At 43.0% G+C, this 25,115-nt stretch overlaps 1 protein-coding gene across 1 annotated transcript in view; it reads left to right on the forward strand.

The window, feature by feature from the left end:
* Positions 1-23,176, forward strand: part of stau2 (staufen double-stranded RNA binding protein 2) — a 110,669-nt gene extending 87,493 nt beyond the window's left edge. The window contains exons 14-15 of the mRNA XM_046066349.1: positions 20,368-20,433; positions 21,603-23,176. Coding sequence (XP_045922305.1) covers positions 20,368-20,433; positions 21,603-21,638 — 102 coding nt within the window. The 3' untranslated portion in view covers positions 21,639-23,176. The remainder of the gene's footprint in view (positions 1-20,367; positions 20,434-21,602) is intronic.
* Positions 23,177-25,115: the final 1,939 nt, after the last annotated feature.

Here is a 25,115-nt window from a genome sequence, read left to right on the forward strand (position 1 = left end):
TGGGGGGGGGGGGGGGGGGGGGGGGGGGGGGGGGGGGGGGGGGGGGGGGGGGGGGGGGGGGGGGGGGGGTGGCTGGCTTTGCGTGCAGTAATGTGCTCAGCTGTGCCACCCCAGGTCCTGGGGGCCCTGTCTCCCAGATTGTCAGCTGTGGTTGTTTGGGTTTCCTGCAGCAAGAGTACATTTTGGCTGATGTGATATGGCATGTTGAGCATAGTGTATCAGGATTAAAATGTGTTTTAGACATGCTTTCGGGTAATGAGGCCTACTTATTGGATATTTTTTTCTGGATTTATTTCTTGTAAATTGTAACAGGCCTCCCAGGTGTTTTTGGTGTTTATGAACAGGTTTCATGCGCTGAGGTAGTACTATGATTCATCTGTGTGAAACAGCCTTTTTCACAAAGCTGACATTACCTTACCAAAACACCATTTGGTCACATGCTCTCATGACTGCTTCTGTTATCTTATACCAGATTCACAAACACACACAGATAACCGTGCCATCAGTTTACCCAATCCTCCCTACAGAAAGAAAACATTGGACATCTGACCTTGTCCCTGGTATATGGATTTTTGCTGCTAGCAGAGTTGCGTTAAGGAAACAAAAAAATGAAGGAACTGGGCAGTAGGGGAGTGATGATAAGGACCAGTGGTGAGGCGTAAATGTATACACATGTTGCACACATTCTGTTGCCTTCATTCATTTGGCATGTTGATAATATATAGATATAAATGAAAGGAAAAAGAGTGGAGAGTGGGAGAGCGTGATGGCAGCAAGAGGATAGATTGGACTGATTCATGGTGTGGTGACTGCTGGGATGGTCTTCAGAGATCCCCCATGGAGCTCAGGAGAACAGCAGGAGAGGGAGCTGCAGAGGGGTGGAGGTTGTACAGGCCTTGTGTTTGAAGTCTTCCTTCCCGACTGGGGCACAGACATTACCCAAGGCTGGGCTCTTCTCAGGGGGTCCCGCAGGAGTGTTACCCAACCAGGCAGGCAGCTGTCGGACAGCCTCTCCTCCCTCCTTATCTGTCTTGTCTGTCTCCTCTTTATGTGCCAGTGTTGTGTAAGCAAACACAGCACCTGGACGTATCCTAAATCACTGTATGTAGAGAAAGCAGGGTAGTGGGAGCTAATCTGTATTGCTGGACGTTTTTGATGAATATGGAGCAGACCTTACCTCAGTGTTGTTTAAACATATCGATGTGTCAGCATTTCATTTAGTTGAACAAGGACACATGTTTCATTAGGACAGCTTAGAAGCTCAAACCTAAGGCTTCACTGTTTCCCTTGAACACACACACTGTGCGTTTGTGTATGTGTGTATCTGAAGGAAAATTGTGATCAAAACATAACGTGCCACAAGCTTGAAAAGACATGATAAATATTTGGCTAATATAAGGCCACAGCTGAGTGTAATGATCCAAAACTTTGGCCTGCAGAAACGTCCATCTGTTGCTCCTATGAGCTGAGTCCGTCCAAAAGCTCCTCAGCTACATGGCAACAAGTCATAAGTAGGAATACACCGATCTGACTTTTTCAGCCCCTATACCAGTGTAAAGTTAATGAGTTGCATTCCTCAATTTGACGAAGTGACTTGGAATAATTATTTTATGTGTAAGTCAACATCAGGCTTGACTTAAACATACCTTCTTAACTTTGTAAAACAAAATGCTGTTAGCTCTCCTAGCAAAAATGTTCAGGTCTACAGGAGCACTGCTGACCTATCGGGTATTACGCTCGTAATTGAATAGATCAGCACCATAGATCAGCCCCCTTGTCACCAATAACCGATCAAGCTATTGAGTAAGTATTGGGCCGATACCACCTTATAGCTGAAGACTGTTTACATGACTTCAAAGCAGTTTTGACTTCACTCTGTGTATTCATGTTGCCAGTTTTACAGGAAAATATAATGCACTTGGTTCAGTATGAGATTTATTATAGGATAGTGACTGTAGATCATATGCCTGTTAAAGTTCAGAGCTCACCTGCATTATCTACTGAAGATAACGATTATCAACAATATGGTAGACTCTTTTTGAAGCATATAACTTCTTAAAGATGCTGCCTAAGGTAGAGATTAAAAGTGAAAAAACAATGTTCACCCGAGAAGTTTTGATCTACGAATAACAGTAAACGTTTACTATCTGATATTGATGTCTGACTGGCACAGGCTTGATTTATTTACCTTTGCACACTGCAGGGATTATAAAGTTGAAATAATTTGCAGCAGGAGGCACATGTTCACACTTCACCATAATTAGCGCACATTGAACCACACGGGGGGCCAGTCATAGAGGCCCCCACCCCCGGTCCCTCTTAACACCACCTTTCAAAGGAGCTTGTACCTTGCATCCCTCCCCAACACCACCTCACCCAGCACTCCCACTGTCGGTCCTACCCGACCCCTGCTGGTCCCCTTACCCAACACCGCCCTGTTCCCGCCCCTGAAGAGAGAACAAAATGAAGCATCCACAAAGCGATCTATCACTCCTGCCTGTCTTCCCGCATGCCCTCCTCAGGAAACACCTTTCAGACCAGGAGATTAGAGTGTGACGGGAGAGGAGAGGAGCAGTGAAAGAATGATGGAGGAGGAAGAGCGGGTAAACGATTGAGAGAGAGAGAAGAGGAACTGGAGAGAAACTGATTGAGTGAGGATGCGTGAGATTGATGAGGACAGGCAATGAGAAAATAGGGGGTAGAAGCGACTATCTTTTTTTTGTTGCACACCAGAGGAAGCAGTGACCAGTGGTGTGAGAATAAACATGAACTTGCCCATTAGGGGACGTGTTGATAGCTCCAAGTGGCCTCTTGAAACATTAGCATGTCTATTAAGGGCTGACATGGTGTGGAAGTGAACACACACACACACACACACACACACACACACACGTGCAAACATTCTGAGCCTTATTTACTTTTCTACATAATATGAAGAATAAGCAACAAAGTAGAAGTAGTTGACAGATGGAAATGGTCTTACAGCACAGCACAAGTCTGAATTGAATGCCGTCAGATTAACACAAAGACTGGACATGACAGACTGACAGAACGTAAAACATAAAGGGCTGATCCACCCAAATTACAGAAGACAAAAAAATCTCACTTTTAGTCGTATAGAATCTAGCCATGCAGATCAAGCTTTGTGATCTCCACCTCTGAGATTGGAATTTTATTTGTGGTCATCAAAGCAATGAAAATAAGCAGGTAAAATATTTAACAGTAACATCTCTTTACAGAAACATGGAGGATAATCACCAGAACATGGTGCAAACAGTTTTCACAGGGACTATTTCTTTGGTGCCAAGTAGTTCCAATGAAACTGCTCCCACTTTGTGAAAAAAGTGAGAGAATTAGGTATACATTGTGATTTTAGTCAATTGACTCTTTAACACCATGCGACAAAGCAGCTGACCTTGTGTCATGTTACGTGATCAGTATGAATTAACATTGACATTGACATTAACAATTATATCTCCTGCGCAGGCAGTATTTACCACCAGTATGCATGTGACTCATGTTTTGGTAATAAGGATCTGTGTGTTCATTCAGACTTGAACTCTTTCGGCCAACATAGACTCTACTGCTTACTAATGCTTTGTGTACCATGCTGTACAGTCTGCATTCTATAGCCTTATCAGCTATTCCTTAAAGAAAATAACCCCTTTATGAAGGATGATTAAGCAGGCTCCCCTCACAAGAAACAGTATTTACCCACAAGCGCTGGCTAACCAGATGATAACAGATGATAACTTCTGTTCTGCCCTTATGAAAACAAAACTGAAATGCCTACGTCTGCGCTCCAGGCTGTTGGCATGTGTTTTGGAAAGAATGTGCTAGAAAAATAACGTGATACTTTTTAGTTGTCAGAGACGTGTAAAATTGTCAGACACTCAAATATACAGCAAGCATGAAGGATAGTGTTACCCTACCTGCCAATTTAGATTACATTCCATAGAGTTTCTGAATTGAGATGTGATATACTTAAAGAGCCGAGAACATCGAGACCATATCCACAACTGGGGCTGAATCAAGAGTGAATTTAAGTATAATTTATACAAATGAATTGTTCTCCCTCCCAGCTGGTTATTTGGACCTGTCAGACCAAGGTGGCTGCTTTAAAGCAACCAAAGGTGTTACATTTATTATCACCTCTGTGATAAGAGGAGCAAGATGTTTTGGCACTGGCCTCGCAGCCTTCAGTGCTGTTAGGCGCTGCGCGTGAATTCCCACACACACAAATTTGGCGTGGATAAAGGTCTCTAAACCAATCACGCCCCTCTTCACTCATCACCCCTATGGGAGGCATAAAGCCAGGCTGCTAATTCGCTACCTACCGCTCTTTGTAGCGTCTTAGGCTCATTAACTTAATGTCATTTGATACTGAGTGATAGTTCGCCTCGCTGAAAAGGTCCCCAAGATAAGGGGCCAGCTATTTAATCTTTTTCCTCTGCTTTGCCATCTCCCAGTGACAACGTGTGACATATGTCACCTGTGGAGAAAAACCCTTTTCCTAAAACCAACACAGCTCGGTTTTCACTCCACAAAGGTTAACATGCCATCTTTGTTTCATATTCAGCATCATGCAAACAGTTTTACTGTCTCCCTATTGTATTTTCCTAATATACAAACTATACTGCAGTAGAGGAATGTTAAGGAGGTTCACGCTTTGCTCCAAAGATATGAAAGTACCCTAACCCCTTGTATGAGCGTTCAGCAAATACACAGTTGATGTGTAAAGTGACCCTATCTCCTGTTCCACAGTTCCCTAGGCCACCATCGTAGCACATGGATAAAACAGAGGATCACAAACCAACACTGATGCTCTCAGTCTTGTCCCACTCTTTGAGAGTTGCCCAATGCATTGAACATTTATTGGTCAGCAGCTCGGGATTTTAAGAAGCCCTTTAACTTGATATGTGAGACATGTCTTGCGGTTAAGAACTTCTAAGAATTAATCACCGTAGAGTGCTCCAAAAGCAAATCACACACTGACAGTAATTGCACGCACATCTCACAGGCATGAAAATCACACACATACGTAGACACACACACACACACTGCACAATGACCTGTATTGTTGATTGTAAATATACTGTTTCGTTGCTTTCCTGACTTTACTGAAATCAGATCTCCCAGATGCTTAGATGCTATTTGTTTGTGAAAGTTGTTTTTGATTTCCATCAAACACAATATGATTATGGCACGTCTTTCTGAAAATTACAGGCTATCACTCGCTGACAGGTCCATAGCCGTACAAGACTCCTCCTGCCTGAAGTGATTTATTTAACCCTAACCACAACCATGAGGTATAAAGATGAGCCTTTCTTTCATGGCAGACCCTTACTGTTCACCGGCAGGTAACGACGCTTCCAGTGGTGGGAGTCGAGTTGTTAATGTCCCATGTTATGATCAGTGCTCTGTCTCTGCGTGCTGAGTTATGGAGATGAGCGTAGCGACTGGGGAATGTTTTTCTGTCTGTCTGAGCACCCTCCACCCACCCCCACCCTCCACAACAACAGCCACCTTCCTCTCATCTGGATGTTAACGCATTCTCAGGCCTCAAACAGCAGACATTTTGAAACACTCAAAACAACAGCCACGTCGGGGGTTAACACCAGTTACGACTAAGGTGTCACACACTCCTGCAGTTTAAGTAAACACTGTGTGTGTGTGTGTGTGCGCGCGCGTGCGCCTGCCTGCCTCATAACAGTATTTTCATGATATTCCAAATCTCCTCTGTAAATGAAGTCACAAGTTGACAGCTTGTGTTCTGTTTTACATTCAAATTCAGCCCCAATCTTTGCATTTAATGGAGATAAGGAAAGATTAAGCAAACCACACTGTCACTACCTAAATGTGAGAAGAAGAAATCGCAGCTGCAAGTGAAACAGGAGATGAACAACATTTTTTTTTTTAAGGATGATTAACTCAACTTTTGCACGTCTGAGCAAAAGGCAATTCTGCTCTCTCCTGTTATCCATGACAGGCATCACAGGCTTAGAGGCTTGCAATGATTTAGCTACATTTGTGGATATAATCTATAGATATGACAAATTACAATACTTTGAACTTTGTACTTTGTTAATTTTATTGTGAGATTGTTTTAAAAGAAATAGCCATAGTATAAAATGACACATTGAGGTTTTACTGGGAGTTATGTGCTCGACTGTTTCTTAACCAGGACCGGTGACTTCTTAGGGCCCATGTCCGCCAAATCGTTTTTTGCCAGCCGAAAACGCCGGCTGCTCTTCTGAAAACGGCCAGCAGAAAGTGCTAGTGGGCGACCGGAAACAAAAACGCACAGCGCGGAAAAAATGCTCAGCGCCTCGTCACGCTGCTGCCGTTTTTACCAGCTTGTAAAAATGCAGCGCTCCCATTGGAATGAACTGAAAAAAGACGCTGGCGTCAGAAAAAAACACTTTGGTGGACACAGTTGCTGCTGTGTGATTTAACAAACTGATTATAACATTAATTAATTAATTAGCTTTAGGGTGGTGGTAGGCGGATTTTGTCACTTTTGCTTAGGGCTGCACGATATGGTAAAAAAAATTATACTGCGATTATTTTTGACAAATATTACGACTTGTGAGATGATCGACGATTAGTGTGAATGTGTGAATTTTTGCATCACGATTTTCATTTTCAATGAAAAAACTTAAAATCACGATTATGTGACATTTGTTAGGGTCTACACTAGGTTTGTGCTGATTGGCGATTAGATTGGCTATCAACGATTGAAGTGATGATCAGCGATTGGGTTTTCATGTGCTGATATTAATGCGATTTTAACTAACTCACTATCAGAACAAGATGACAAGAAGATGACAAAAAAAACAGCCTCTAGAATCTGCACCACACTGCAGTGTTTCCCATTCATTGATTTATTTATGGCGACACGCCACGCCACAATATCAACGCTTATAGCCACATGCTATATACTATTTAATATGAGTAAAATCATAATTCATCACGGAGCTGCGTGCAGTGCATAGATTCGCTCAGCACCTCCACTTGATCGTTCCCTCTCTCTCTCTCACAAACTCATTGAAACGGAGCTCTGTGTATATAGAAAAACTAATGCATTCAAGTTAACCCTGACCCATCTATGTTCTTAACACAACGTTGTCATTGTCAGAGACCCACCTTTAAATGAGTTATAAGCGAGCATGTAAGGAGCCTAGCTAATAAGGATATTGATGATAGTTATGTTAACGTTAGATCACAGCTGGGTTGTCGAGGGTAGCGCACTACTAGTCTACATCGACCCCCCCCCCCCCCCCCCCCCCCCCCCATAACACCACCCCCTGGTGATCAGATCACCAATCTGTGATCGCAGGTAGCCATGATTACTTCATTGTAATGCTGTTTTGTCATACATTTTACCTTCATCAAAAAATTGCAGCTTCTGCAATCTGGATATATTAGATATTGCGCATTCAATAATATTTCAATTAATTATTCACCCTTAATTTTGCACAAGACCAGGCTAGCTGTTTCCCCACATTTGGTTTAACATAATAATAATTATTTAGAGTGTTCCTCAAGGTTCCATTGAAGGATCCCAGATATTCTCCATGCACTACCCTTTGTCTTTTTTCTAAATGATGGTATAGAAGTGAGTTGTTTTCTTTTTTTCTTTATTTGGCCCATGAGTGTATATATGTTACTGGCTTTGATTATATGATCTCAGCATCTTTCAGATGATGTGTAGAAAGACTGTATGTTTAACAACAGGATAGAATTCTTTTCAAATCCATATGTAACTCATCTGGCTTTCTTATGAATGCACAGACTAAAGGAAACCACAGAAAGTCATTATGGAAATTATGTTTTGATTGCACTTCTATAGATGCTCTGTAAACTGTACATGTGCAACCGAGGAAGGCATTTTATCTACACTACTTTCACATGTGTCCACGTGCACACATTGCGTTAGAGTGTAATGACTCTCCCAAAATGGTGTGATTTATTGTACATGCTTTCAAGTGAGTGGTCTAATGCAGCATAGTTACTAAATAAACATTTGGTTTAGAGGCCCCCTTTTCCTGCGGGACAACTTCTCTATTCCTAATTTCCTTTTAATTCTCTCTCAACCCAAACTCATTCTCTTTCTTTCGCTCTCTGTCTGTCTTTTTCTTGGTGAGTCTCGCACTCACCCCCGACATGCACATCTCCCTTGTGCCCAGTGAGTAAACGTGGAACCGTGTGAGCCTTCAGGAGGACTTTGAAATGAGACATGGCTGGGACATCAGAGGACTCTGCCACTCTCAATGAAGCTTGCTTGATTTATAAGAGAGCAGGGAGCGAGGGGGGTTGTTTCCAGAGGCGCACAAGGCCATGAGGTCCTCCATTAGTACCCTGACCCCTGTTTCATGTGACCAACCACTGCATAGGAGAAGAATGGATGGATGGTGGACATGGGGGTCCTTTTCTTTTTTTACCATAGAAAGTCTGCTATTTACATTTTCAACACAGAGAAGGAAGCAGAAATGAGAAACCCTAGCTAGGTCATTTGTCAGTAGCCGTGGACTCTGATTGTACCTGATTCCTCTCTCAGGCCTGTGCCTGCTCCCTCTTTTACGATTCTCCTCACAGTTTTACTGTCCACAATCTAATTAGCTGTGCCTTAATCACGTGTTAAAGCGCAGCACCTTCCTGGTGTTTACTGTCTGCTTGCCATGCTGTAAAAATGTGTGAGGTAGCTCGTAAAAACTAGCCCACAGAGGATTAAGTACTCACTCTCCTTTTGTGGATAAAATCACAAGACCACTGGTAGAAATGCCTCAGTAGGAGAACTGTAGTGCTTATGTACTTGTTTTTGAGAGTGGAAGTGGTTGGCATCTTTTAAACTATTCAGACACTTCAAGGAAAGATTCACCATTCTTGCAATATTGGAACTTAGAAAATCATTTCCAATCATTGAATTTGAATCCCATTAGATCTTATGTGCATGGACTAGGGCAAGTAAAAGTACAGCAAAATGTCACATTAAAATTTGTCTTATCTGGCTGAAACTGTAGCATATATGACTCATTTAATTTCCTTTGCTATCCCACTTTGGAGAAGATGGTGTCATGCTGTTTTTATTCTACATGCCTTTACATGTTTGGTCATCACATCAGCCAGCATGTGTTTGCAGGCTCAATCCATAACATGGCTTTTTTCTTGTTGGTTCCTCTGGGTTTTTTTTGAACACTTTGTAACAGGCTTGCCGGCTTTAAACTAACTCTCTAATGGCATTATGCTGACATTTTAAAAAAACACTCATGTTTTCAGTGTGCATTACATTACGTTTTCCCCAATCGCGTTCCATCTTTGGCTAGTTAATGTGGACCCATTCGTCAGAAAACCAGCCTGTTTGGAGGACCCTTACCCAGGAAGGCCTGCCTCTTGATATAAGCATACTGGAATTTATTGTTTTCAGTAAACATGCCTTATACATAATCTGTCTCTGCAGTACACTCTGCCTGTTGCCAAAGAAACATGGTAGAGCTTTCATAACACTTCAGGGGCTACCTTTAGGCATGTTCTCAGTCGACCCCCGTCACACGTTGAGTTGCAGCCCCACTCAGTATTTCTTGGGATTTAGGTATAAGACAGAATGTCCATCAACATCTTATAGGCCCAGCGAGCATGCTGGGTAATGAGAAACAGTCCGAGCCCTCGTGGGGATCCATAGCAAATTTTAAAACACTGCAACAGGTTTTACAGGCGTGTCCCATGTGTGTACGAGGTGATTATAAGTCAAAGCGGAAAGGAGCTGTGGGAGCTACAAGGAGGAAGAGACAAGAGGAAGAAGGTGTAAAACGCCGTCTGACTGCGCGTCCTCTCTTGTTACCGGATGTCCTTGTCCACCAGACATCCACCCTCATACACACTGCTGTCTCTGTCAAGAAAATATAAAGGGCTTCTGATGAAACGTTGGGGATTATTGCATGCAGCTGGTGGCTGCCACAGTAAGACACTTAGCCCCTCTCCCTTCACCCTTTATCTTAACCCTTTCATATACTACATGTCCAAGTACCTCTTTTTTTGCCTGTCCACACCTATAAGTCTCCTCTCTAAATCTCGCCTTTTTTGTTGGTCTAAAAGGGTTAGTACACTTCAAACAAAGTGCTTATTGGATCGCCATACACCATCTGAGTAACCCCCCCCCATACTCATCCAGTGTAGGGATTGGGGGGATTGCATCCGACAATTTTAGTAACTTTCCAAAATCAGCAGTCTTACACACAGCAACTCGGCCAGTGTGCTGTGTGAAGTGAGAAAGTAGTTTGAACTTCCTTCCCAAGCTCTCTTTTTTCATTGTCATTAATTTCACACAACACTTATTCTCTTTTAAGTAAAAATGTGTGCAACGCCATGAACACCTTCGAGGAGAGACTGGGAAATTGGTCGACATTATCCTAATCAACCATTATTGCCCCCCTCCCTATGATGATAGTCTTCTCAACATTGCTTCGAGTGTCGTATTTCAGAACAGGTATAATCACTTTCAGAAATGTTGTGACTGCATGTCGTACGAGCTGTTTAGTTTCGAGCAGATCCCGGGTTTAACTCTTACTGAGGTTCTGAGCTCAAGACAACCAGCAGCTGCAGTCATTAATAGGGAATAGGAGGTTTTAATAACGACTCTGTGAAGTGAAGCTGCTCCTCTGATGACTCATCGGACCTATCTCTTCATTTGTTCAGACCATTTTTAAAACAAACGTTTTTTGGCTTCACTTACCCGATGAACTATAAAGAAATAATTGGATTTCAATTTTAACAGAAGGGCTGATAACCGAAAGAAATGCTCTTTTGACATCCATGCTGATATCCTCACCAGCGATTGATACGGCCCACCGCTGCATCTTTACTAAGTGTATTATCTATGCAAATGGGGGAAGGTGATTAAGACCGTGGATCCTACCTCTGGTGTGAGCTGCCCGTGCCTCCATGCTGCGAATAGACAAGGTATTTTCCTCTGGTTGTGTAGCAGCTGGGCAATAACCACAGCCATCATATTTGCATCCCCACCCAACTGCGCTTGAACCACCGCCCGCTTTAACTAGGCTGTGCACTTCAGCACCAAGCAAACAGTGTGCATTTTGAAAAAAGCAGTCGTGAGGATCATATGATTGATCTTTGACACAAAGAGAAAAGTGGAAAGGAAAGGTAGATTAGGAAGCGGCGAACAGCAGAAAAGAGACAAAAGGGACCCCCCTCGAGACCGATCACTATCTCTCCACTGATAAGAGAGTGAGTGCCTGAAGGCTGGCTTTTCTTCCCACAGCCTTTTGTACCTCCCCAGGGCAATTTGAGTCCAATTGTTTGGGATTGTAGAAGCTTCTCCCTCCGGCATAGAAAGGTGGATCTTTGGTGGAGATGAGGCGATGTTAACACTGCTTTGGAGTCACTGGGGTATTTCCCAAATCTCCCACCATGGCTGTACTATTAGCCCAGGAAGTGAATCTTTAAAATGAAATTTGCTGACCTACTAGACCTCCCTATATTGGTGAAGCGGCTTCAATCCCAGTCATTCACTATTTTAATGAGTCACTGGCCTTGAGGCTGTTTTTCCTTTTCTTACCCAATATCTTCACAGGCAGTAGTCACATCACTAATGCATTCTTCATGCCCTATATGTCATGTCATGCTGTATTTAGCCACTGATTCATCAGCAACCTTGGGACAAGTTAGCAATGATAGGCATGGCTCCCCCTGCGTAACTTCCTGTGGATGGAAGGTTCCTATCTCAATGAAAATGTGTCATTGTCTGAAAGGACAGGGGAAAGTCTCATACTTTCTCCTCTTGGTCAAAGATTGTGTAATTTTTCACTCTTGACCTATGTTTCTTTATACACCGATATAGTAGCAAAAAATACCACTCACTGGTATTAATCTTTTAAGAAAATCTAAATTAAACAGTAACATTTAATATTAACCCCCTCCACTATTTGTTTAGAATGTCTTGAATAGGGTTTATATGTTTTCTAAATGTATGAAGAGTCATAGATATTTATTTGGCTTATAATAATTTAATTGTGTGTTTAAAGCATTTATTGGTTGTTTATACACATGTAGAAAACATTCACAACCTGTTTTAAAACTGTTCATTACATCTACATTGCATATATACTGGCTATAAATGCTAAATAGTGCTACCAGTTAAACTTCAAACAACATAAAAAAAAACCACGCATGGTATTAGGTTGCTGTTTCTCGACAGTTTGATTTTTGCTGTTTGAAAGTTTGATTGTGGCATACTAGCACGGTATTATCATAGAGGCTGTCTTCGGCTGTATCTGCTTTTTCTCCGAGAAGCTTTGCTGACAAGGCAGGACTATGGTATGCTGAGGTGCTTCTGCCCCTCGCCCTTTGCCCATATGTTTTGTATTACGCCCTAGGAGGTGCCATCCTCAGCAGCTCGGTGATGGGAGGGGATAAAGCAGGCCTCTCCGGCCCAAATGACGCATGACATGGCGCTACACCCTGGGCCCTTATTTATGGCTTCCCATGTCAGCGAAGGTTTGCTCCCCTGGGGAGCCCCACGGCCTTTACCCACTAAGCCAGCTTCAGTGCTTATCTCAGACCTGGGAGATGCACAAAAGAACACACACTATCCACTGTAGGAATTCTGATCGCCATAATGTGGCAGTGTGCACACATGTCTGAGAAGTATGCAGAAATCAAATAGATTATTTAGCTGTACAGCATTCACAGTTGCTACACTGTTTCACAAGAATTGAGGTGGTACATGTGAAGTGCTACTTCAGAGGAATTAACGTCATGTCAGGCTACTGCTAGGCCTCTGCCAGGCACACACTGCCCTCTATTTTCAATGCCTCTGATGTGGAAGAGGATGTGAAATCTGGAGGGGGAGTGAGGGAATAGATTTGGTGAGAGGATCTGAATACATTTTCTCTGTAGTTACTCAAGAATCCATGTACATATCACACCACATTAACAAATAGACGCATACACTGCCAGAACTCATGCACACACAGGTGTTCTCCACGAGCTAGCCGGGAATGTTCCAGTGATCGCCGTCCAGGGTTTTGATGTGGGTAGAAGGAAAAGTAAAGAATTTAGAGGAAACGAAAGCCAAGGGATGAGAAGAAACTCGAGAGTAGATGACAGAAGGAAAAAATGGAGAAGAGAAAATCTGCAATAGATAACGTTTAAAAGAATGTAATAAATGTCAGAAAAATGTGACGTGATGGCATGGTAGTGACAACAGGGTTAACACAGGACAAAAAGATGGCTGGGATTTAATCTTCCCTGGTATCTCATATTTCTTTGTGCTTTGGGGAGTGAGCGTAAAAAGAGGGAGCACTGTCATGGTTTTATGTGGCCTTTTGAAAACAGAACAAGCCCTCTCCAGAACAATACATCCAGCCTCAGAACCTCTCTGACAACAGGGCACTCATTTTTCCAACTTCCCAGGTCCTGCCTGTAAAACACCCTGTTTGAAATCCACTCTGGTCATTGTTTAGTCTAGTAGAAGGTCCCTTAGATCATCCTCATCAGCTGCCGTGCCTTGTCCCCTTCATGTTCCGAGTCCCCCGGCCTCGCAGCAGCTCAGAAACAGCCAACCAACATTATTCAGACTTTTTCTCGCATTATTAAGACCCGACAGCCAGCGTGTTATTGCAGAATAATAGGATGAATTGTGAATGTACAACTGAAAAAAACAAAAGCAAGCAGTTTGGATTACCGGGCATCCACCCCAGTGTTGTCTAAGAAACTTTTCTGGAAGTGGTTGTGAAACTATGCTGAGGTTTGTGTATGTCACTGGTGGACTAATACCTGGTAGAAGTGGGGAAGTGCGTCTCGCCTAGTATTGTTCCCGTAAATTATGCAATGCTTCATTTTTAGGACTGACGCTACACAAAACTATTAAATGTTCACAGCAGCTCATGAAAGATGAAAGTCAGTTTCTAGCAACAACAAAGGCATTGCCATCCTCACGTCCATACAACTACAGTTTTTGTATACATACTCACATGCATCTACTTTGGTGCACCTGCAGAGTTGTTAAGGGATGGTTTCTAGTCCTGACAAAGACCACAAGAAGAATTTGTCTGTAAACCAAGCATTCCCTCTCCGCCGCCTCTTGCTCCCTTAGACAATGTGGACGTCCAAACACATGACTTGGATAATGACGCAGGATCAAAGGAAAGACGGGAGGCTGTCACTGATGCTCTTGGCCTGAACTACAGATTAGAGAAGGGTTCAAGTAGCCCAGCTGGACTTTGCAGAGCCAGAGGAAGCCCTGAGAGTCTGGATCTGCTCGGTGAAGGGGGGAATACCACACGGTACTGGTGACACTGGGTCATTGGGTTAAACCTTGAGCTGGTGTCTGCGCTTTCATCTGGCCTCCAGCAGAGCAGAGGCAGGATCTGATCTGATAAAGACAAGAGAACATGCAAACTAGGCCAACATTCCCCTTTCTTCTTCTGCTCTGAAGATTCAGAGTAGGAGGAGAGAAGGAGAAGTATGTGAGATTGAATGGTGTGCTGGTGATCTTCACCTTATTAGGACCTCCCTGGTGTCTTTGATGGCTACTAAGAGACAGAGGATGAAGTGATGGAGATCGAATGATTGAAACCTTCTGTCCCCTCTATTCTCTGGCTTCTTTCCCAACAAAGATTTATTTTTCTCTTCCTTTTTTTCACCACTTTTCAAGCCCTACCATCTCCTGTATCTAACCCTTGTTCTTTTTTTTACACCTTTTCTCCTCTGCCAGCCTCCCCTAAATGTTTCCATTGCTTCCCTAGAACCCAGTAGTCCAGCAGTGAGAGCTGACACAGGGGTCTGATTTGTCAGGGTCAGTGTGATCCGACGATCCATCAGACCCATCAGGCCAAAACCAAGGACTCCGGTGGGACTGGTCCTTTGTTTGGCTAAGCCACTGACGGAAGCGAAGCCTCTGTCAGGGAAGCCATTAAGAGCGCAGCAGGCCCAGAAAAATGAGCCGCCCTTGTCACTCCACATCAGGAGCTCGGCCACGGTCACAGATCCTGCTCAGACACCGTCACATTTGGCCGCTGGTTGTCCAAGCCTTTGAACTAGGGACAGCTAGATAGATAGATGAATGAGCCGATGTGTGAAGTGGCTGTGCTGCGCTTTGAGGTTGGCTCCCAGTTTTGGATTGATGGCGAGTGCTGGTTTGTTATCTAACGTCAGGGCGTGGAGATGATAGGTGAAGAGGGAGTGATGGGCGTGACTTCAGGACTTGTTCCATAGCTAATTCAGGGGGCTGCCTTGGTATGGCCTGCTGTCATACATACTGGTGAGAAGATGAACGATGATCCAGGAAAAACTTGACCAGGAAAAACTTAAAAACCCTACACATTGTTTTATAATACTTTGAGGCAGGACTTTATATTTCTGGAACGTTTATTACAATGATCTGTTTTTCCTATCTTGAAGATTGCTCTGTGAAAACAGCATAATCCTGTTCTCATTACAAGGTATTCTACCTCTTTTTTTGGGCATCAACCCCTGCATTTTGTTGTTGGTGCTCCCTTTATCAGCACACCTGGTGTGCCAACGCAGTGGTCTCACTGAAGTGAATGAGGCACTGTTTTGTTTTGTTTTTTACGCAATGCAAATGTTGGTCTGAACATGGCCTTAAGCTACCACTGTACTCCAACAGAAGTGCCTGTTAAATCGTTGAACAGCTTTACAACTTCCACCCCCAATCACATCTTTCCGGCGTGGGAATTGGGGGGGTGCTTCCAACAATTTTTATAACTTTCTGAATCCGACATTCAGACCCATTTAAGCAACAATTGACTTGGTATGTGGAGGTCACCTGCCTTCGAGTCTGGTCGTGTGGAACAACTAAGCTTGCATGCTTTCAGATGTGGTATGACAACTCGTACAAGAAACTCCTCAACCCTCAGAGGTGGCTCTTAGTGGCCAATTAGCCTCTTTTTTTTTTTTCAGCTTGAAGCATACATTTAGAAATTCATTCCATTCCTCTCCCATTTGTTAGTTACTCAGCATCCTCTGTGCACATTGTTTCCCAACCCACCTCTTACTCTCTCTTTGTTCCATGACAGAGATGGAACACCTCCACCTTGCATGTCATGGCCTCAGACTAAACATACTCTTCTGGTGTTGATGCATCAGTGTAGCGGCTGCCTCTAACGATGGCCAACTTATCTCATTAGAAAAATAATGATTTCACTGGCTGTCATTCCCACAGATAGGCTCAGTATTTGTCTTAGGCTCTGTAGTCATACACTGAGCTGCTGGGCCCGGGGATTGGCTGCCACGGCCCTCATGCCTGCCTGTCGTATATCAGCAGCGCTGCCACCGTCAAGCCACTGATTTATGGCTGTTTATCTCCAGTCACCACCCACCCCTCACCCCCTCCAACAGATGGGCTCTGGCTATTTACTCAGGGAGAAAAAGGTCCCAAACCGATTGAATAAATACAACAAACAAGAGGTAATCATGGGGAAGTTAGTTGTGATTACAATTTATTGGTCACCAGAGAAAATGGAGATTGATCCTTCCCTGTTGTTTATCAGGTGTGACCTGATCATGTGCCCCAGATAAATCTGGATGCGTTAGGTTTCCCTCTTATCTTAATTACTTTTTTCCGCTTCAGTATGTGTGGACAGTCCTGGTCATCGTGCATTTAAAAACGGTAATATCAAGAGCCCCTTGATACGATTTATGTCTACAAACTGTGTAATTGTGAAAACATTCCTTAAGCTGTCATGTTCTACGGCGTTGTCACCTTAAATCTCTGCAAGTATATTCAAGTTCTAAATCTCACTGGTTGTCAGATCTTCACAGAGTAGAAAACACATTGCACCATAAATTGTCTGTTACAGACTTAGAGGGGCTCCAGTTGATTTCTTAGTCTCTGGAGAAAGGCCTTAAGTAATAACCCAACAGTATCAATTTTTCAAACCAGTCCTACTATATTGTGGCAGATTGTTCACTACCTGTAAGCATTAGTGTTTTTTCTCTATTTGATGGACACAAACCAGATTTTGACCCTTGCACCTGTCGGTCATAAATTATGATTCCTGGTTTATGTTACTCATAATCTGAAGTTAAACGCTTTGAAAATGATTTTGGGTGCAAGCACATAGATAATGGTGTGTAACGTCCTCCTCTACATATTGCATTCCACGGAGACACACTGATCCGCCATACGGTGGGATTTCTATTTTCCCAGGATTAAACCGTGATGAACGTTTCCACCTCAGCTTGCATGATCTTAAACGCAGACCGTTACTCACACGGAGACGTCTCCCTCCGTGTGTGTGAAAGTATCGGGAAAAGATGTTCGTGTGAGGAGAATTTAATTTCACGTCGCTGATAGAACTAATAAGAATAATGAACAGGTTGACGTTGGTGGGCTCCATAATGAGGTAAACTCAGCCAGTCGTCACGTCTCACTCATCTACTGAGCAGGGCCGTGGATACCTTATCTTGATTCAGATTAACCAGTGATGGAGTGTAAAGGATCTGGGCTAGTTCTGACCACGTAGCACCAGATGTGTTTAAATAAAAAAAAGTGGAGCTTTAGGAGGTGATGTAATTTGTTTTGTTAATGTTTTTTTTTCAACAGTGAAGTAATAACATAGAAATTTATCAGTATTTTTATTTTATTGCTTGTACATTATTTACAATACAGTATGTTTAAGAAATACTGTAGGAGGATTCCACATCTTCAGCATCAGAATGTTTCAGCCCATGTTCCTGTTTATAAAAATGGGCATCCAAATAAAATGGCTAAATCTGCAAAAGTGATGGAGTGCAACATGACTTAACTAATAAAAACCATCTGTGATATGAAACAGCATGCAAACCAACTACTTTCATGCGCACACATAGAGAATTAACCGATTAACTTTGCTAGATTTGTCCACGCCTAATCATACTTGCATACAAATCTAGTCTTTTTCAATGACTCAAGCAGCTGAAATGCTTCCATAATGAATTGTTGTCTTCTGCTGGAACCAATAACACCCAGATTGACAAAACAATTGTACTGTAAGCACGCAATTAAAACAGTTGGTGGGGCTTTCTAAGCACAATTAGATCCTTGTTTGACATCATGCTAACACAATTGACCCTTCGCTAAGCCATGCCCGAATACACAGCTGGCCAATCACAGCGCAGTATAGGACTCGCTCTAACTGGGGTCCGACACTTTCATGGATGCGCTCCATTGACTCTAATGCAAAGAGTCATTTTCTAGCTTTTTTTGGCAGTATTTTTCTAAGATATGGTCAAACGCTGTTCCTGGGGCACTTGTAATAGTTGCACGTCGGGGGATGCGGTGGTCCACTTGTACTGTGTGATCGTAGGCTTTGGCTTCTGTCTTTAATTTTTTTCACGTCTGTTTGAGTCAGTTTGACAGCCTGAATACAACCTTCAAATGTATAATGCAACTGCAAAACTGTGTGCTTCTTTCTGAGATCGCTTTTTCCAGCAAATTTGACAATATTTCTTTGGGAAGTGCAGTAATAGACAGTGGCAGCGCCGACAGTTTACAGACATAGTAACAGTTACTAAAGGGGGGGCCTTAGCGAAGGGTGAATTACAGATTTAGTTCTTATTGCTAACTGTTAGTATCTAGGCACGTTCCGATTGGCGATTGGATCACTTATCATTTATTGATTGATTTTTCATGCGCCGATAATAAGAATAAGAAGGCGATTTTAACTAACTAACACTATCAGAACTAAGATGACATAAAAACTAGAATCTGCACCACACTGCAGTGTTTCCCATTCATTGATTTATTTGTGGTGAAACGACACGCACAGTAACGCTGACTGCCACATACTATTTAATATGAGTACAATCACAAGTCATAGTGGAGCTGCACTAAACTAATGCATTCAGGTGTTAGTCTATCTATTTTCTTAACACAATGCTGTCAACATTCAAATAAGTTATAAGCTAGTGTATGTAAGGAGCCTAACTAATAAGGATATAGTAACATTAGAATACAGCTGGGTTGTCGAGGTTAGCACACTGTACACATACCTGCTATCAATTGCACCACTCTCCTCCTCGCCGCGTGCAGCTCCACAGTTACGGTAATACTGTGCATTTACAGATGTTTCTGGTGGTTTCTCTTAAAGCTAATAAGCCTGTTTCTTCCATGTTGGCATTTCACTGATTTGCTGCAATGTAACCCCGTCCCAGATCGCCCAACCGTATTAATATCTATAGTATTTGAACAGTGGTCACTCATGGTGGTTGTAATGGAAGGAAAACGTCTGCACAGCCAGTCAGTTCTGCTGGGAGATTTATTCCCTAGCTTCCCCCTTCTGCTCCAACTCAGCCCACACTGAGAGTCAGAGAGACGGCAAATACATCTGGAGCTGATCTTTAGGATGGTGGACCTGCATCCTGGTTAAGATCAGATCAACCAGTCCATCTTGGCACTCTTGAACAGCTCTTTTAAAGAAGTGGTTCACAAGTGGTTTCTGTTTGTGACAGTAATTGGGTTTGGTAACGATGGTTTAGCTCAGTGTCACTGCAGGAGCAGATCAGCACTTGGTTACAGTGTTAACAATCCAAATGTCAAGAACATTTTACTAAAACACCTCTGCCTCTTAGGTTTCATTTGGTATTTTGTTTATCTTACCAGTCGCACTGCACATAGCGTGTGTGTCAGTCTACACCACACACCTCGACTCCCACACATGTTGCGTATATTATGATAGCAGGCCGGAGCCTCCTCACATCACCAGCAGCCCCTCTAGCTGGCACAGAAAGGTGGGTGATGAGCCTCCGGGAAATGACATCATGGCATTTTTGATTGAGGCTTGGCACGAGGCACCAGTGAATTATTTAGTCATGGTGTGAATTTGTGGAAATATAGATAGGATATAGTTTTTTTAATGACTTGGCAATAGATTGTAAAGTGTCATTTTGCATTTAAAGCTTCCCTTCTCAAACCCCGCTGTCATTAGACAATTAACAGTACAAATGTTTATATTCACTCATGTTTATTTAGTGGGTTTTAAGCTGCACAGGTTATGCTACGTGTTGTGTTGCATTAACAGTTTATAGGTGTTTCAGACCTGCTGCTATTTGTTTAGCTGTGGTCACCGCGAATACAGATGTCACTCAGATAGACTTAGGATAATGCAGGGCAGCCAAAACATAAAGTGGAAATGTTAACCCAATAACGCTATATAAACAGTCAGCGGAGAGGAGCCAAAGACAACAGAGGGCGAAGGGAAAGTGTCCCGCTGGCATCAGGTTTCCCAGAGTAAGTGTTATTTGAAAAGCAGCTGAAGGGTGACACTCACTCTCCTCCCACCCAATCTCCTCCTCTCCCTCCCTCCCTAACTCACTCAGTCGACCATCTGTTGTTCCCTCTCTTCTCAGGCTGCTCTAAGTGCCTTGAAACAGCTGTCGGAGCAGGGACTGGACCCGGTGGATGGCCCCATCAAGGTACGGTAGGACACGGATCACGCCAAAGACACTCCGCGCTTTCTTAGCGCTGGATGTTTAACCTAATCGGGCCAGTCAGGGGGCACACATGCTTGTCTAGTGAGTAGCCAGGTGTGTGTGTGTGTGTGTGTGTGTGTGTGTATATGTGTGTGTGTGGGTGTGTGCGTGCGTGCACGTCAATCTGGCTTATTGCAAATCCACAGTGCTGCAGGCTGGCCCATCATCGGCTCCATCCCCACCCACACACAACGTCCAACATTTCCGCTCGACATTTTTCTTCCATAGGAAAGCAACAGTAGGCGTGTATATTTACATGCACTACCCTCCTGTCAGTGCTCCATACTTTGCATGATGGCTATCGCTCCCAAGGCTCAGTCATGACAAAAAAAGAGGGCTTTCTCCACTTACTGTGCCCCCCCCCCCCATTCCCTATCTCCTCCACGACGAGGGAGGGAGGGAGGTAAAGAAGGAAGGAAGGACGATAGTGCAGGGTAAGTAGGAAAAGTAGAGACGGTCTGGGGGTTTTTTTGGGAAACCAGGGAGGAACTCAAGCATTTCTGGAGTATTTTCATAGTAGGTGTGCCCTGGGAAAAACAAAAAAAAAGTTTAGGCAGGGCTGTTTTCTTGCAGCCCCATATCTCCTTTAGAGAGAAAGAGGAGAGGAACAAAGAGAGGAAAGACAACCGCAGCGTTATTACGGCTTCATTTACGTCAGAGGAGAGGGGCAAATATGGCAGCAATTGCACTTTCACCTGAGCAGTTAATCGCTCATTTCTAACTCCAGTCTCTAAAACTCATTAAAGTCACCCGCCCTTAGCTGCTGTTAACACATTCTTGGTCATCGGGCTTCAGATAAATGCAGTTATTGAAATTAAAATAAACATCTTTACCCAAAATCAGTAGCTTTTCTTTTGGCAGCTCCGTCTTTCTGATAACAGACACAGAACAGGAGCCACAGCTGATCAGTCAGTGGGAAGCTGATTGAGGTCAAGGACCTCTTAAGTGTCCAGAGAGTCACATTTGAAAAGAATAGCTCATTAAAGGCGGAGTGAACCCTGGTATCTTCCTGTGGAACACGTAGAACAAATTACCAACAGCAGGACTGATTAATAGCAACATCGAGTCATTGGACAGAACCTGCCCTAACACACTTCTATTTGTCTTTTCAGACCAGTGAACCATGTGGGAGGGAGGACGGACATTAAACAGACTAACTCAGGCACCACCACTCAGGTCTGCAAGGATTCAAAGGCTGTCGTCTAGGAGCTGACAACCCCGAACCCCTCCTTCAGCATACACAAACCTGACAAACCCCACCCATTCACCCTGATCTCCCATAACCTACAACCCACAGTGTCCCCACTACCCGCAGTTCCTGTACTCTCTCTGCACCCCCCCCCCCCCCCCCCCCCACCACCACCTCTCTCTCCTACCCACCCTCCCCCGCCCAACCCCACGATTGCCACTGTATCCTGCAAAACCTGTCAACATGCAATTGGGTGGATGTGCACCGAGAAATGACCGACTAAAACACCATTACCTGAGTCTATGTGAAGACAACGCTATCTTAACACGATTATTGATGATTTCAGTCAAAATTAAAAAAAAAAAAAAATTGAATACATGGAACACAAACTAATGAGATAAATGCATGGTACTGTATGAAATCAAGGGAAATCCAAAGTGATACACTGCATAGACACTTTTTCCTTTGGATCAATGTCTGTTGGTATGGTTAAAACAAATATGTACATCATGCCATTGAAATACAAAAGAAACATTTTAGGGGAGAGACCAACTTGCGTACAGTAGCTTATATTTTCGGGGGTATTATGTTTCCGTTATTTTATTTTTCTTTTGTTATTTTATTAATCTAACAATGCTTGAGTACTGTATTTAAAATTAACCAATGCCAGTGCTGTGAAAGTTGTAGTTGTTGTCTTCATATATAGTCACCCAGCTTACCTTGTATGCTGACATTTAAAAAAAAAGAGTTCATCTATCTATATGGATGTGTATGACTTGCAAGAGTATCATATTCCGAAAAATAACACAGAAAACGTTTTTTTTCATGTGGACAAAAAGGACAAAACTGGCGTTAGCAGTAATCAGTAGAAGTGTTGACCATTGAGGAGGGAAGGTTGGACTAACCTTTACTTCTTTAAGGGGTCTAACCTTCCCGTTTAACATGACCCCACACTGGCATAGCATCACTGGAGCATCGCCTGACCAACAGCGGAGGCAAAAGGCACAGTTTTTAGCTAGAGAAAAAAGGGTCTCATTGCGTCGACAGCGGCTAGTTCTTTGCGCACATTCTCCAATGCCAGTCAACTTTTAACATAAACTCCAGAGGGTTTTGTACAGGCGTTACTGTGTGCCCTCCAGTGAATGAAAAGGCCTCTCCATTCCGGTGATTCTGTGTCAGTGGATCGTGCGCCCGCTCCCCACCCCAACTCCCACCCCCCTGTCCCCCCACAGTTATGTCGATCACATCTACACCCATTGTGTGTGTTGTATTGACCCGCCAAGGCATCAACTGGGTGCTTTTAATGCCTGCATTCTGGAGTGCGTTTGTTTGAGCGGAGAGAGCCTGCGTTCCCATTCGCAGACGCCCTCCCTAAAAGGCCACTTTGATCACTGACTTGAAGACGTGTCTTCTTCTTCGCTGTGAGTGCAATGTGTAATCAGGCTGTTTCTGTTACTGAAATGCAGTAAAAACACCTCAGTTCATGTGAAAAAAAAACAGTTTCTATGTGTCTTTATTTTCTCCTTCTAACAGGTGTAAACACAACATCACACTCCAACTTGCAAGTCGCACAGTTTCTCCATTAATTCTACTTTTCCCACACATTTTCTAACAGCAATCGCTGGAATAGAAATTGCATTCAAGTACAGTTGAGGTCGGAAGTTTAGATACACCTTAGCCAAATACATTTACTCCCCGTCTTAGGTCAGTTAGGAAAACTACTTTATTTTAAGAATGTGAAATGTCAGAATAAAACTAGAGGGAATGCTTTTGTTAGTAGAGGAAACGGCTTTTATTTATTTCGTCACATTCCCAGTGGGTTAGAAATTAGTGTTTGGTAACATTGCCTTTAAATGTTTCAGGTAGCCTTCCACAAACTTCTCACAATAAGTTGCTGGAATTTTGGCCCCATTCCTCCTTGGTCGTACGGGCTTTTTAAGTTTTTCCCACAAATTTTTAGTTGGATTGAGTTGAGGGCTTTGGGATGGCCACTCCCAGTACCTTGATTTTGTTGTCCTTAAACCATTTTGCCACAACTTTGGAAGGTTGCGCCTGGGGTCGTTGGCCATTTGGAAGACCCATTTACGACCAAGCTCTTAAATTCCTGGCTGATGTCTTGATATGTTGCTTCAATATATCCACATAATTTTGCTTCCTCATGATGCCATCTATTTTGTGAAGTGCACCAGTCTCTTGCAGCAAAGCACCCCCTCAACCTTATGCTGCCACCCCACCCCTGCTTCATGGTCGGGATGATGTTCTTTGTCTTGCAAGCTTTACCCTTTTTTTCTCCAAACATAACAGTGGTCGTCGAGAGGCTATTTCTCCAAAAAGCAAGATCATTTCAGTTCAGTTCTGTGAATTGTAACTTTGGTAACTCGTTCGCTTGCTCCTTGAAATGCAGATATTAAGCGGACAATGAGTTAAAGTTATTTTGTGAAACTACTTTTCCTCAAGTCAAGAACGCGCTTTCACCCTCAATCCAATGGCAGTTAGGAAAAAGTTATCTGCACCTGACTCAAAGCCCTGCCTTAGTTAAAATCAAGTACTCAAATAATTATTTTCCAAATAAATCTCAAAGAGAAATAGACTTTACGTTGTCCTTGTAAATAGTTTTTATTGCATCATTAAAGTTTACCTCTTAAATGCCCATGCCACTGCATTCATTATTCATAATGACTAATAAAATCTAATGAGCAAATTATAACAAATTGGGTAGTTGTGCTCCAACAAATAAACAAAGGGGTACTAAAAATTGTAATAGTGTGTTGTTATTCCCACTCTCTTCATTACACATTATCATCTGTTGCTTTGTGTAACGCTGTAGCATGTAGTTTAGGAGTTTCTAGATCCTCCTGCAAGCACAAGATTTACAGTATCTACAACCCTAACTCACCATGGTTTCTCATCTCTCAGCAGTCTCATATAGTGTGCCTTATCTTAAAGGATAAGCCTGGGGATATTTTACTGTTTTTTTCTTACCGTCAACAATTCAGACCAAAACCAATTAAGCAAAAGTCTGTCTCACAATACTTTCTGACTTTCCTACCGTGTCTGCGGCTCTCAGTCCTGCGCTCACTGATTTGTACAAAAAATGTAAATCTTTAAAACGTAGTTCTATTTATTTATTTATTTTTTTTAAAGGCTCAGTAATCTAAAACAACTGGGCATTGTAGTTTTTAGCAAGTGCTACTCAATGAAGTAAATCAAGTCTTTGTTGGGGACTGAACAGCAGATTAACACATGCTTGTGAATATTTATGGAAACTGGATAAGCCTTTGGCTACGCAGACAATACTTATTAGTAGGATCAATTCATTTTAGGTATTGGGTCTTCTCATGGGATTTGGTGACCATAAGAAAAATCTAGAATATCACCAGACTTTTAAATCGTCCCCCTGCAGCATGTTCAGGATAACCTGCTGGTTTTATCAGCA

This window comes from Micropterus dolomieu, linkage group LG01 (assembly GCF_021292245.1).
Source record: "Micropterus dolomieu isolate WLL.071019.BEF.003 ecotype Adirondacks linkage group LG01, ASM2129224v1, whole genome shotgun sequence".
NCBI lineage: Eukaryota > Metazoa > Chordata > Actinopteri > Centrarchiformes > Centrarchidae > Micropterus > Micropterus dolomieu.